This window comes from Caretta caretta, chromosome 11, assembly GCF_965140235.1.
Source record: "Caretta caretta isolate rCarCar2 chromosome 11, rCarCar1.hap1, whole genome shotgun sequence".
Lineage (NCBI taxonomy): Eukaryota > Metazoa > Chordata > Testudines > Cheloniidae > Caretta > Caretta caretta.
In genome coordinates, this window is record NC_134216.1 from 63,823,388 (window position 1) to 63,838,685 (window position 15,298).

Here is a 15,298-nt window from a genome sequence, read left to right on the forward strand (position 1 = left end):
CTTCAGATTGAGATGTCTAAGATGAGTTCTCTTTCTGTAGGTTTACTTGGAAAGACTCTTAACCTATGCGGAGATTGACATCTGTCCTAGTAACTGGAAGAGAATAGTTCTAGGAGCTATTCTGCTGGCTTCTAAGGTTTGGGATGATCAGGCTGTGTGGAATGTGGATTACTGCCAAATATTGAAGGACATTACGGTTGAGGACATGTAAGTTGCAAGTTTGGTCAATTTGCTGCTTTCTTAAAAACAGTGTTTTTTGGAGAGCTGCCATTATTGTAAAGTTGTCCATTCTAAGGCTGGTGTGCAGTATGGAGAATTGAAATAGTTCATGTTGTCAGGCTTCATTCCCTTGAAAGTAGAATTATCTGTCTGTTAACAGGGAAACTCCAGATAAAAGCGTTCTCTTAGAACAAGTCCATATTGGTGTTACTAATAACTTTTAATTTTTTGCTGTCTGCCATTTTCACTTCCCTTAGCCTGATGATAAAAAAAAACAAGCTAGTTACTAATCGATATCACTTTCAATTTTCCGTTTGCTAGTGCAATAAAGAAATATTTGGTTTATAGACACAGTGGACATTTAAAAAAAAAATCCATTGACATTTAAAGTAAGAATTGGTTAAAATACTTTTTGTTGCTTTTGGATTTTTTTGTAAGAGCTTTCAGGATTAGTTGTGATTTCTCACTCCTGGATTCATATTCCAGCTTTCAGCCAAATCAGGAACACCCCCTTCCGTTTAGTCCGGAAGCAGGTATCTTGTGCCAGAAGCTACTGTGGCCCATAGGCACCCCTAGTACTGCGACTGCCTTTCTCTTCTGAATGAGTTGTTGAAAGCACTTTCCCGTGGTCTCTGCAATCAGTTCTTCAACTGTACTGCTCATCGTACAAATAAACTTGTTCCTCTTGCCTATTCTTTTTGCCTCAGGTTCTCCAATAGCAAATCTTAGGAAACCGTGAACCACCTCTGTGATTACACATAGGCCTTGAGCCTCACAGCTCCTGCTGTGTTCTTGTGGTATTCTGTGCTTGTGTTGATGGGTAAAAATGTGTGGAGAATAGTTGGGTTGGGGGATAATACATTTTTTGGTTTACAAAACAATGTGAATGTTTTGAACAGTCACACTGTGTCCCTCGTGTAGAAGCTTGACTTGTATTTTTTGCCTCAGAGCAGTTCCTGACTGGTTTTGCAATGACACTTCCTCACATGGCGCTCAGGCCAAGACCTGACTCTCTGAATCTTTTCGGGCCTACTCAGATGCATAGTTTGCTCAGAAGGCCTTAAAGGCTCTTGACCATGTGTGAACCAGCTGGTCATTAGTTCTTTTGGCACCTTGTGTGTTTTCCCATCAATAGGGCATCCCAACCTTTCAGCTCCTCAGTGGCCGGAAAGACCCAATATATTGCTTTCCTTAGGACGTCCTGAAGTTTCATACTACCTTCAGCGGTGATTGATTCAGACTCTTTGTTTAGCAAAACATGTCTTCTTCTGAACTGCAAGATGGGTATGCATTAAGACTGGCCTTTGCTGACTTAAACTTCAGCAAGCAACTGGTCAAAACCTTCAGGTGCCTCAGCTTCTGTCAGCAGGATTTCCAGTGCAAGACAGCAGGAAGCATCGATCAGCCTGATGCCTTTTTTTTTTTTGTTCTGAACTCAATGTTGCATCAAATTTCTACACTTAACCACTTTATGACATGGTATCTTAAGACCTAGTTGTCTCCTGTGCTTTGGAAGCAGTGCGTATATTGAAATAGAGGTTTGGACTCCCTCAAGGTGTACTGGTCTCTGGGCTGAGGTCTATGGCTGAGGCTCCTGTGATGGTCCTAGTGTTAACACGCTTACTCTCATAGTTTAGCTGCTCCTGCTTTTGCAGAAACCTGCAATGCTTGTTTGGGATTAAGGCAGTTTTCAAAAATGATTTGAGAGATTTAGATGGTAAGGAGGAAGAGAACTCTTCTGATGCAAAGCATCTCTTTGCTGGGGAAGAAGACAGTAAGCAAACTCTTTCCAGGATGATATTTAATGTTTACATAGTATTTTAAGACTCTGAACATGAAAATTACTAACTTTCTGGATTTGGCTTTCTACAAACTTGAAGATAAGGTCCTTTAAATTCGGAGACCATCTAGGATACAAAGCATACATATTAATGTATCTGGGAATAGGGTAATAGTACCCATCCACTTCCTTCTGAGCTAGTTGATGTTTGTGTCCTGCAACCGCAGCTGGGTCAAAGATGGTAGGTAAGTAGTACCTTCAACGTAGGAACACCAAGATGGTTGCATCACACTCCCTGTTCGATCCTGGTTCTAATGATGACTTCTGTCAGATTAGACATGTGGTACAGCACTTCAGGACCATCATCAGAAACACTGGGACACCTTTGGATGAAGATTTGCCAGTTCACCTCGATGGCAGGTGTCGTCATTGGAAACTACCTGTACTTCATGGACAGATGCTAACTAGAGCTGTGTTAGACAGCCCAGGCACTTGTTAGTTTCTCTTCCCAAACAGAATAAAGGTTCTCAAAAAGCTGATTTGGCAGGGTGGAGACAGCAGTGGTATCTGTCTCCTTGGACATCAGTGAGATGACAGTATGATAAACTATTTACAGTATTGATGTTTCCATGAGAACAAGACTGCCTTTTTTAAGACTTCACACACATGTTCAGCAGAAATTCAAGGATCTGCCAAAAGATGGATGGGGAACATCTTTTAGGCAAAAGTTAGACTAGTTGCAGATGCTAAGCTCGCTCAGTCCAGTCCTCCTCCAATCAAGTATGGAATAAAGAGACTGCATCAGGCAGAAGCCGGCCCACGAGTCTGGTTGCAGGGTTGCTTACTACATCCAAAACTGGTGTTCTGCCTTCCTGCGAAAAGCCAGTGTGTTCCAAGGACCTAAGACAAGAAGTAGTGTCAAGGTTTCTGAGGTAGGGAAACCAGCCAGACTACCAGGATCTCTCTTTCAGAGGATCTTTGTTGTAGGGACACCAAAAGCCTTTTTATCTCCACTTCCCCGGTAAGCTTGCATTGCTGTGGATTTGTGCCTCTTAGGCATTAGCTAGCAGGGCTAATTAGCTTCAGAGAATTCTCCAAACTGCCCCCTTGCGAATGCAGTTTGGGACAACAGACTACTACTCCTGAAAGGCCATCAGAAAAGGGGAAGATTTTATTCTAGCTACTTTCCTGTTTCCCCAAATGATGACAGGCTGAGGCCCATCCTGCATCTGAAGTCTTAAACACTTCAGGTTTCAGGACAGATAGTCTACACCAGGTGAGAGTCCTCAGTCTGGAAGATTCTTCATCTTGCTGCTTTTCCCCACCAGCCTTTTAAGGGCAGCAGTATGAAGGCTAGTGCAGGATATCAACTGAACTACCTGTTGTGGGTAGATTGAGAAGAAGCCTGGGAGGTAAAATAGCAGGTAGGGTAGCTAAAGAGCAGAGGAAACATTTCTTTTGGATGTGTGGGGTAACTTGACTGAGGTAAATTGATGTGGCTGTTAGTCTGTATAACTAGGAGGCCTTTGCTGGAATACTTTCCAAAGAATTCACTTGGCCAGCTATTTGGCTTTACACACACACTAAAACTAGGTCACTCCTTCCGTAACCCCTCTTATTGGATTTGTGTGGTGATTGGTGCACTCAAACTGCATGGCATTTTATATTAATATGAACATAGTGATATTATTTACATCTACTCAGTACCCATGACCTTGTGTTCTACATATGTTTTTGTTCTCGTAGAAGTGACTTCATGTCAAACTGAACATCAAGCTCCAGGGACTAATCCATTTTATTTAATTCAAATAAAGTAGCGCTTAGGACAAATACTAAATTACCTACTAAAGTGGTTTTAACTGATACCTTTAATCAACCTGCTAATGTTCTAGAGAAGGCCCTTCTCCCCAAAACTAATGTCACTAGGCTTTTATATGGCGAGGACTTAAGCTCTCAAAACCCATCAGCTCTTGGTTTCAATTTACAACTCAGTAGGCTCGGTATCCAAGAGAACATTGTCAAAGCAGCAGTTTAATTATATTTCTTAGTTAATCTTGGTTTTATCTCTGTTCTCAATTATTTATCATCGTGGTATCTAAGCACCTCAGAGGATCCACAAAGCATTGTACATAAGGAACTTCACACTGGATTCGGTGCTTCACTTCTCCCAGGTTCTAGCTAGCTCTTCTGTGTGTTAACAAAAACAATTAACAGCCTGACAGTTATAATTCCAAGTACATGTTCAGCCTTATTCAGCATAAGGCAGTTGTGTGTGCTATAACAGTAGGCATCTGGTTTCTTTCTCAGTGGTAGCTTTACAATGCAGAAATGTGACGTACTCTGCATATGTTCCCTAAGCACTGTACTTTGGATTCAGCCTCAAACTAGGGCTCAACATTTGACCTGTTGGTTTTAAAGGATTTTTTTCCCCAGGATATTTTTTTTTTTTTTGAGAACCAGGGTCACACATTTCTCTTCCCACATAGTAATTGCACTTTCCGAAGAATAAAACCTCAGAAAAGTGTTTTGAGATAATGATCCTTTTAAAACCAACTTTGTGTTTATCATCCTTCACACCAAAAACATTCCTCTGTTACTGTTCAAGGTGTTTCCCTTGGCTTTTACTCTGTCACTGCTTGTTTTATACACACCCCTTTCCTGCAGACAGGTCTTCAAGAATGGGGCTCTATTGACTGTTTTGGAGGAGAAAAGTGGAACTGGTGTTCTTTTAGCAGATACCAGTTGTGATAAATCACCATTCACCTTAGCTCAAAGCATTCTTGAAAAATTTCACATCGGTATCACTGGTACAACTGAACTGGTGTTGGCAATACTGGGGAATCCTGCTGATTATTAAAAGTCAGCATCTCATCCTTTAACCCTGCTAGGAGCAAATTGAATGGACGTAGGGCTGAAAAGAAGTTTAATTTTTTAAGATGTTTTTCACTAGTGTGGACAGTTGCTGAGTTGAAGGTTCTGTGATCTTTTTGATCAAGTCTCTCATGCACATGGAAAACTTTCCACCATTGGATTGAAAGGAGCTGGCGTTCTAGGAGAAGGTTCATGTTTCACTGCAGGGGTTGGCCCCTGTTTGAAACTAGAAGCTTAGAACTCCGAGCTTGGAGTTTGTGCAGAACAGACCCAATTGTGGTGGCCTAATGTGATCTAGATATTTAGGAAACTGCTACTGGTAAGTGATTTCCTCTTAACCAAACCTAACTTAGGCCCAATTCAATCTCACAGTGTCCCTTTAATTAGTACTTGGCAGTGTATTTATTTGCCAGTATTAGCTGTTCTGCTATTTTAAACTACTTTTCCAATGGTGGGAATTAAGTCCTTTTGTATGTTAATCCTACTGAGCGAAACACTTGGGAAAGAATTTCAGAAATGGTCATGTTCTGATGTTGGAGACAGCTTTGTAGCAAGTGCTAAGTTTGCCGCAAATGTTAAGCGGAGCCTTATTGTTTGAGTGACACCAGAGCAGCAGTCCCAGTGCAACTTTTATTTTCCAAACAATTGGGCCATGTCTAAACACAAGCTGTTCTGATTTTAACTAAGGACTTGTTTAAATGGGGAAACTTACCAGGGACCCATACTAAATAATTATACTGCTATAGTTATTCTGCTGGTAAATTTCCCTGTATAGACAAGCCCTCAATCAATTGAGAAACAGATCTAACTAAACCGGTGTAACTCCTTGTGTGAACACTCTTAAATCAGTTTGTGTCACAAGGGTTTATACCAGTTCTACTTAAATCAGTTTGGTGCAACTTTTTAGTGCAAATAAAGCCTTTCACTCTCTACAGCTGTTGGATGTAGCTGACTCCTAGTAACCTGTATGCTTCATTTTCTCTGAGCTGAAATTTGGAAGATCGAGGACTATGATTGCTCTTTCATTCACACCCCTACCTACCTGAGAGTAAAAAGAAAAGGAGGACTGGTGGCACCTTAGAGACTAACAAATTTATTTGAGCATAAGCTTTCACAAGCTACAGCTCACTCTGAGAGTGGTAATTGCAGAACTGATGAAAAAGATGCTTTACAGTTCTACAGCCACTTATAAACCAAGTAGGCAGTGCCCCAGAAGAAGGCATATTGCAGAAATAAACTCACTTTCCACTATTTATAACTCCACTGAAGTGCTTAATTTTGCAGTGTGGTACGGTACTTGAGGTCCCAAATGCATTGGTTAGCTGTTAGAAAATTGGCTTTTTGGGGCTGTGGAAAGTGAACGCTATCTGAAGTTCTCTTAAGGGTATATGACTTTAATTTTGATATGAAGGGCAAATGGAGAGGCAACATGACCAAAAGTAAAGCATCAACATTCTGTGTATCGTCATCCTCTGCCTCACCTCAACCTCCCCAGCAGAAAGTTTGGACCAAAAGACAGTTTCTTAATTTCTTAATTGAAAGATTAAAAGAAAATTAATTTGATATTTGGAAATTCTTCTTTGCTATAAACTTTTCTGCCTTGATGGAGTTTGTGTCTAATCAGTGACCAAATTAACCATGCAGCTGCTAATCCTGTCAATTACATTGTGCAAAAGAGGGAACACGCTGTTCATTCTTTAGGCTACCTACATTTGTACAGAAAACACATGGGTATTATGTTTTTGCTAGATTTTTTTTTTTAAACCGCTATCAATAGACTTGTTAATCCTATGAAGTATTATATTTTTACACAATTAAAATGTATTAGTGTAGCAAGAACAAAAGGGGTGATGAAGAGCATTTATTCATGGGATAAATCAAGCCCTGATCATCAAAACATTATCTGATTTACATTTCTATAGGCTTATGACCATATGAACAGGAAATTAATTTTGGCAGTAGGTTCAATGGGACTCAAGTCCACCCTGCTAGAAACAAACACAAAGCTACTATTCACATTATGAGACCAGCCATCCAACCCAAGACACAATCTGGATGATTCCTCGATTCGTTTTCCCTCCGGTGGGTAAAACATCCATCTTAAAAGCTTCCCAAGAGCAAGAACAACTTACTGAATTTTTGTGTGGCTTACCTTTCAAATTGCATATAGTTTGTTTATTCATCTGCTCACTTGTGTATTCTTGGGAACTATGGTGCTGTTCTCAGTTAGCGTTGAACTTCATTGCCTATTTCAGGTACCAGTTTATTTCTAGGTTTTTAAAACTCTTTATTTCTTTGTAAAATATCTCTGTGGTCTGTTTGATATCTGCAGTAGCCAAAGAATGCTTTTCTTCCCCTCCCTCCCCCCCCAGTGTAACGGGCCTCTTCTCCCCCCCCCCCCCCCCCAATATTTTGGACACTACAGATAGCATAGTGAGTCAAAGCTAGTGCCTGTGCTCTGACAAGTACTTTGTTATCCTGCCTAATGCCATTGAGAAGAAAATTCCTTTTCTCACCTAATGCTGCTTGCTTATTTATTTACTTATTGGAGATGAATCCATGTTGCCTCAAGAGGCTTTTTTCTCTGAGATAATAGCAGCAGCTCTTCATAGATCCATTTGTTGCCCTGGTGATGTGACTACTCCTTTTGTTGGTCCGCCTCTACTTCAATAAACCCCCTTCCTGTTTTCAGCCCGGTGGAAATGTCTGCAAGTTCTCCAGAGCTAATAAACAGCATACATCATTCCTTTCATCGGACTTCTATAGTGGGGCCTTATGAGAGAGTGAGAATGGAGGACTTGTACAGCTGCACTAATGGAAATCTGAAGAACGAACCTTCTAAGTCAGGAGAGTGAGTGTGCAACAGTGCACTAACCTTTCTCCCTAAGCTGAAGGTACAGGGGCTCAGAAGATGTACCTTGTTTTGAGCACTAGCGAAGTAATCCATTGGGTTTTGAAAACAGTAGTACATAATTTGAAGGACTGTTGTAAAACCGGTAATTGTGAAAGTGACTTGTGGTCTGTTCAGCTTGACTTGATTGCAAATGTTGAATCCCATTTCTTTGTTTCCCTACTACCCTTTTTAGGAATGAGATGGAAAGACACTTCTTGGAGCTGCTGCAGTTTAATATCAATGTTCCTGCCAGTGTTTATGCCAAATACTACTTTGACCTTCGCTCCTTAGCAGATGACAACAACTTGAATTTTCTGCTGGAGCCTCTTAGTAAAGAGAGAGCACAGAAACTGGAGGTAATGGCCTGAGACTTGGTGAGCAGGGCACTCCTGCGTCTGCATAATAACAGCATCTCTGGCTAATTGTATTATGTGGTGATTAGCAAAACTAAAAAGCTTTTAGAGTAGTGTATTAGAGAGGTTTAACCCCTTAATAATGACAGTGATCACTTGTAAAACACATCGGTGCTTTATAACCTAAGCAAATATCCTGAGGAGACGGAGTAAGAGGGGCTACAGTCTGTTTAGGTCCTTGAATAAAACACGAGGCATTAGTTTCTGGAACTGTAGTTCAGCTAGGTCACTTAGTTGTAAAAGCTGTATTTGTAATGGACTGTTTTTCTCTTTCCCTCCTCGCTTCTCCTTTCCAAGCACCCTAAAACATCCTATTCAAACCTGTTGAAATTATACTGGCTGCAGGTTTCCATAGCACCCAGTGCACAGCTCCTTTTAGCTTTAAAGGAGTTCTTAATGCTCCTAATTATGATTATTAAATTGGATGTTTGGTAGCAACTGTGAAGGTGGTTTCATTTCACAACTTGAAAAAAAAAATCACGGTGAACTAATATCCCTTTATCAGTGGGAAGCACTATTTTATGAATAATCTTAAATCTCCACTTTCAGTGTTATGTACTATTACTGACCTAGCAGAACTTAGCGAGTAAAAATACCTCCTGCCAGAGAGTCCTTATAACTGCTCAAGATCTCCATTACTGTTCTCTAGTATTCAAGTTCACATAATTAAAATAGACCTTGCTTTTCACAGCACAAACCTTTCTTCATGGTTGCTTTAACATGATACTGGGGTGCTATGCAAGGAGAACCGTTTGAACGACACATAAATTACCTGGGACTCCCAGGCAAAACTTCTGTCAGGGTCAACTCAATCCCTTCTCTTTCTGAGGTAGATACATTGACTACCATGCAGTTTGGTCTTTAATTTGAGACCTTAAAAACAAAGACTGTGTGTAGACACTAAAAGGTCCGATAGCCCCTTTCATAATAGTTTTGCTACATTAGTCTTGGCCCAAACCGCTTTTCATCCACACCCCAGAAATCATGCAGCGTGCTGGGTTCTTACCTCCATTTCAGGAATGGTGGTATTCCAGGAGCGTTACAGGTGGAGTCACGTACTGACCCTTTGAAACGGTAGACAAGACATGCCTAACAGTGGTGCTGTGTCATTTGATTACTTTTCTGCAGTTTTTTGTTTTGCTTTTTGGGTGTTTTTTGTTTGTTTTAACCTTTAGGTAACGTTAAAGCTCATACTGTCACTAACTGCTTCTGTGATTAGAGTGCAGCTCTGGGCAGGAAATGTCTGTTTGTTTGTACAGCATCTAGCACAGCAGGGTCCAGGTCCAGGTCCAGGATGGGGGCTCGCAGCTACCAGTGTACGACAAACTGAGGTTTTTTTATATTCGAGCACTCCAATACTACACTACGAATATATTCCTCAGAAAATTGTTCTCTGATCTGTCCAGTACATAGGCAGAAGTGGATGACTTCTGGACAGGTGTGAGCCCCAGTTTTGCTGCAAATATTAGGGTACCTGTTGTTCAGTATTACTTCACTGAGCGGTCTCAGTACAGCGTATGATTTGCCACACCATACTCACGTCCGTGTGTGTGTGTGTGTAAATTGTAAACGTTCTAAACGACAGGATATGCAGTAAATATTTTTCAAAGTATTTGCTAAACGTTTCTGAATTTTAAAACAAACTTGCCTTTGGCTTAAAAACACAAAAAGATCAGTTTGGGAGCTTGTCTTAAGCAGTGAATTAGTATTCCAGCAGATTGAAAACTGATCTGCCCCATAGGGGGGAGTGGGGCTTAATGTGACACACAGGTTCCTTTATGATGGATATGCTAGCATTAATGCCAGAGAGGTTTTGTCTGGTCTTGCAGTGGGGGCTTGTGCAGCCAGTGTCTCAAAACATGCCACTCGTGAGTCAAATGAATGCCTCCAGAGGGAGGTTGACAGAAAGAAATGTAAATAATTATTTTAGAATACACTTAGCAATTTATTCATGCTGAGAAGCGCTGCTCACCTTTTGAACTTTGAGAATATTGGGCTGTGCAGAATGGGTGCTACCCTAGAGGGAAGGTGTAGTCTTTTTACTGAATGAGTGAAAGCTCATCTGATGGTGGTGGTAAATTTTTAATGGAAGTTAATGCTCACAACTGACATTCTGAGCCTAATAATAATGGGTCAGCATACAGATAGAAAGTGACGCCCTTCTGTATTTATTTATTTGCATTATATTGGCCCCTAAAGGCCCCAGTCAGGGCTTGGAACTCTGTCCTGAAGCATTTCTAATCGAATTAGTTGACACACCGATTTAATGGGAATCTCACTACTGGAATAACTGCACCCGTGTACATGCTGCTAATCGTTCAATAAACAGAGCTACTCTGCAGTTTAGTTAAAGCAGTTCAAATACTAAATACAATTCTCAGACCTGTGTTAATAGGACATTACTTGCGCTAAAGCAGGGTGGATGGTACTGTACAGTTCAGCACCGGGATCTCCTTACTGGATTCACAAACCTTTGTGCTGGTTTAAATGTCAGCCAAAAAAAAAAGGTGGCTGGCTCAGGAAGGGCACAAACACCAGCCCTAATAAATTTTCCCTTTCAGATTCTCCACTATACACCCTAAGACTTCTAGATGGTTGTGTTGAGCTGGGGGCGGGGGGGACCAGCAGCCAGCTGTAACCTCTTCCTTCAGGGCTTAGGAATCTCTAGAATCTCTCCTGAGCCTCGTATCTATAGCCTGGGCTCCAAACCCCATCTATTTACATGGAGTTTTGAGTGTAATTTGCACATGAACACACATACTTCAAGTTGGATCCAAGATTTCCATTAAGCTGTAGAGGCCGGTATAAGATTTAAGTTGCTTAGAGATGTGGAGATTTAACTGCATTTAAAAATCATCATCTCCTGTGACTAATAATGATACGGGTGAACATGGGGAGAGATCCTTAAAGATGCAGTTTCTACAGCCCCTTAATGTTTTCCCTCAACAAAAGGCCTTTTTTGTAATGGCATACCCAGGGCAGCAGCCAGTAGCGTCACTGAAAGACAAGGCAGTGTAAGTGCGCGGTCCATTAGCATTGCCATTGTAAGAGCTTTCTTAAAATGTTTGAACACTTCTAATTCACGCTTTCATTCTTTTGTATCTGAATGTATTTTACAGGCTATCTCCAGGCTCTGTGAGGACAAATACAAAGACTTGTCCAAAGCTGCTATGAGACGATCTTTCAGTGCTGATAATTTAGTTGGTATCCGTCGTTCTAATGCCATCCTCTCCTGAGGGGAGAGAAGGGTGCAGCACCGTGAAGCCAGAGTACGTATGAACCGGAGGAAGACCACCACTCCATGCACATAAGCCAGCAGTGATGGTGTCTTCCAGTAAGGGGAGGAAGGATAAAACCAGCCAAGGGACCCCAGGGTCTGAGGAGCATATTCCATTCAAAAGATGGGACCTTGTCAAATCAGTACTCCTCCTTTTAATGTACCCAGAGGTGCAAAAACAAGCTCTCCCCTCCCCCCCACAGATGTTTGCTTACTGTGTAGGCCTATAGCTGTGAATGATGAGGTTTTTAATAATGAGTAGTTTTAAATTTTAGAATTTAAACACTAACCACATGACGATAGTTACAATGTTCTTCCCTCTTCTCCGCATCATCCAGAAGCTTGCTGCGTTTGCCTTTGAGTGAATGCAGTGTTAAGAAAAAGAAAAAAGGACTCTAACCAAGTATAAAGCCACTCTGGAGCTTGAAGTAGTAGCATAGACAAGTGTTGAAGGGTTTTGCTATTCAAAAGCTGCTATTATTGGTGATGAGTTCAAAAGCAAGAAGCTGTTTGAGCAGGATATAATAACTGTGTGCCAGCAGTGTCATTCCGGTAGAGACTGTCAAAGGATTTTGAATGTTTTGGTTGGAAGCAGAGAAATGGTGTTACATATTGATTGTTCAAATGTATAGGGTCCATGCTGCATTTCTTGTGAACTATGGTGCTTCTCACTTTCTAATACTTTTACTACTGCTTTGGAAAATATGCATCCTGTATATCTTTCTGAGGCATGGAATGAGAGAGCTGTATTGGAAACAATGTCACTATCCCAAACAATGTGGCAATCCAGTGATGAATAGCCTACTGCATTGCTTCTCTGAATTCTTCCACTACAGATCCGTTGTGCTCTATGCAGTGGAGTTTTGACAAAGTTGATGCTAAGATTATCATGTCTGTTTTGGTTCCCCTAGACTTCCTGCTTTCAGACAGGGGGTTTACTTTTGTGGTGGGACAGTAGTGAGTTTGAGGATCCTGGACTCACCGATGGGGTAGATACTTATTCCCTATTAGCACATAAGGTTTTGTTCAAAGGAGTTCTTAAAAAAACAAAACCCAAATGTATAAGACATATTTTTTGGAGAAGTGAACATTACAGTTTGTGCAACTCTGCTTTTCCTGAAGATAGAGTTTACTCCTCCAGAATGAGAATTTGGGATGGAGTTTCCTTTCAGACTTTGAAACTCTAAACAGGATAAGTATTAATAGACTTTTCCTGTTACAAGCCCTTATATACGTCCTTGTCCCAGTTCTAGATAGATTCTAGGCACTTTGTGCCATACTGACTGACATTCGTTCCTAGGACAAATTTTGTTCAACCCTGCTTCCATCCAAGGTCCAGTAAATTATCAGGTCCCCATGCCTTTGAGATTAGGGACTTCTGAGTATAACAATTTGGCAGCCTTCAAACTATTTAAATATGTATAGTATTTTAAAGTTTGCAAATCGACCAGCTCCAGGCCCATAATCCATGGAACTTGGAACTTCAGGTATTGATCACGATTCAATTTTGAAAATAATGCTACATCTTCAGGTGGTTTTCCTTTCTCATGTTTGTATTAAAAAATAAAAAGCTAATAAACACCTCTATTTTAATTAAAGCTACATGTGGTTAGAGCATTTTGTACCATTTTCTCTGAGTTTGTTTGCAAATAACTTGAACAGATTAAAATGACGACTTGGCCCTGTGTGGCTACTTTAGAATCTCACCAAATCTTAATCCTATGGTGTGTGAAATCCACCCCAATATGAGCTGATTAAATTTTTTATCTTGCTACCTCTTAGGAGCCAAAAATGAATATTAGAAGTTTCAAACAGCTTTGTGTCTGCTAGGGTCATAGAGTTTGCAGGCAACGGCGGTTTGTGTGTTTTAAGCTGAAGGAAGGGTATGACTGAATGACAGCTTCTGTGATTCCAGGTCCTATTTATTGTTAAAATCTGTGAACAATAATGTTTAAGTAACTGATGGTGACGGGTAGATTTTGGTTTAAAGGGAAGGAAACTTTCTGGAGGTAACTTGTCACACACTGCTGCATTAGTCCTCCTTCTGAATCTACGTTGGAACAAGGTTAGCTGCTTGTAATTTCCAATCTCTGGCTTTCAGGTTGACCTGTAACCTAATTCTTACAAGTCTGTGTTTTAGTTAATACTCTGCAACCTGATTTGAACTTTTTGGCTTATATGAGGTGACTATAAACACTTTTTTTCTGCTTATTTTGCTGATTGGATATACAGCTTTCACACAGGTAGAGGGTGTGTGAACTTCGACGGAAAGAATCACCTGTGCCTGGTGTTCACCTTTTCTTTGACGGATGAAATAGTGAAGGACGTAATAGCACAGTAAGAAAAGAGATTTATGATCCTGGTTTGTAGGCGCATGACCGATCCTCGGATGTGTCAATAGACATCTCCCTAACAGCGTGGGAGAATTGGAAAAGAACTCCCCACAAAGTGATCTGAATCTACCGGATGTGTTGCTAATCTTTTGTGTAGCTAGTACAGGCTCTCCCAGAAGGCTAGGATTGTATCTGACTCCTCGTAACCAGACTGAAATCCGGAGCTGCCTTTGCTCAGTGGCATTTTCAGTTACCAAGTATCATGCAGGATATGTGGTGCTGCAACATCATGAGGCATCTGATGACCCATGCAAAAGAGATGAAATCTGAATTTGAAAGTCAGTTTACCTTAAGGTAATCAACTTTCATTGATCCATTAATCTGACGGACTGGCTAACAAATTGCTACTTACCAGTCAGAATGCTCATTCTCTCCTTTCCACCTCCCCCCCATGGAAATCCACTTTGGTTCAGCCAGCCTTTGGTGACCACCCCTACAGATGTCACATGCAGTGTAGTTCTGGCTGTGTCGGTCCCAGGATATTAGAGACGAGGTGGGGGAAGTAATATCTTGTGTTGGACCTTTCCCAGACCTGAAGGAGAGCTCTGTGTGGCTCAACCCCCCCCCCCCCCCCCGAAGATATTACTTCACCCACCTTGTCTCTCCAACCTGTGAAAAAACCCTTGTATGAAATTGCTACATAGTAAGATACTTCCTAGGTTCTCTGCATTTCTACTGATATTTCAGTGTTCTTCATTTTAGGTGTAGGTGATCATAGTTGTATATTACAGATGCTTTGAGTCTCCTTACCCATAGCTTTTAATGCAAAGATGTAAAGCCATTGAAAATGACTTAGGGAGGAATAAAGGATATGCTGGTTTTTTTGCTGCTTTATGATGTATAAAGGCCAGAATATTTTAAACACTTTCTTTGAAAAAGCAAGTCTTTACTACCCTGTTTTTGCAGGCGGTGTTGGTGGTTGACTGGAGAACTAGTGAGATTTTGCTATAACCAAACTGAAATCTGAGCTACTGAGGAGGGGGAAGTGATTTTTAATTTGTTTTAAAGAGTTTATCAGGAGTTAACAAAAGAACTGACAACCGCTTGTGAGAAATTAAAACTGGCAACATCCGTTCCCCTTTAACTGAGGACTGAACTCCCACTCCAGTGCTCTAGTTTTCCAGCAAAACCATAAAAGACAAACCTTTAAAATCTGTTCTTCAACCTCAGAAAAATCTGGGATATTAAATCTTTTGGACCTTTATACACAAAAGAAGCAAAGAAGTTGGGTTTTGCTTTTTGGTGCTGTAAAACGCCTTGAGGAAAGACAGTGTTTCAAAGGGAATCTCATCCAGTTTTTCCTCTGGAAACCTGGTGTTTTTAGAAAAGGCTCCCTTGAAGGTGTCAGCAACGTCTTGTTTCTGAAACAGCAGGGTCAGGAGGGAATTTATTCATAATCACTATTGAAAATGTCCCTTTAAAAACAATAATTGGATTTTATTATAGAGGACA

At 40.8% G+C, this 15,298-nt stretch overlaps 1 protein-coding gene across 1 annotated transcript in view; it reads left to right on the top strand.

Moving 5' to 3' along the window:
- Nucleotides 1-13,051, top strand: part of CCNYL1 (cyclin Y like 1) — a 50,429-nt gene extending 37,378 nt beyond the window's left edge. The window contains exons 8-10 of the mRNA XM_048869473.2: nucleotides 41-207; nucleotides 7,957-8,119; nucleotides 11,296-13,051. Of these exons, the coding sequence (XP_048725430.2) occupies nucleotides 41-207; nucleotides 7,957-8,119; nucleotides 11,296-11,412 (447 nt within the window). The 3' untranslated portion in view covers nucleotides 11,413-13,051. The remainder of the gene's footprint in view (nucleotides 1-40; nucleotides 208-7,956; nucleotides 8,120-11,295) is intronic.
- Nucleotides 13,052-15,298: the final 2,247 nt, after the last annotated feature.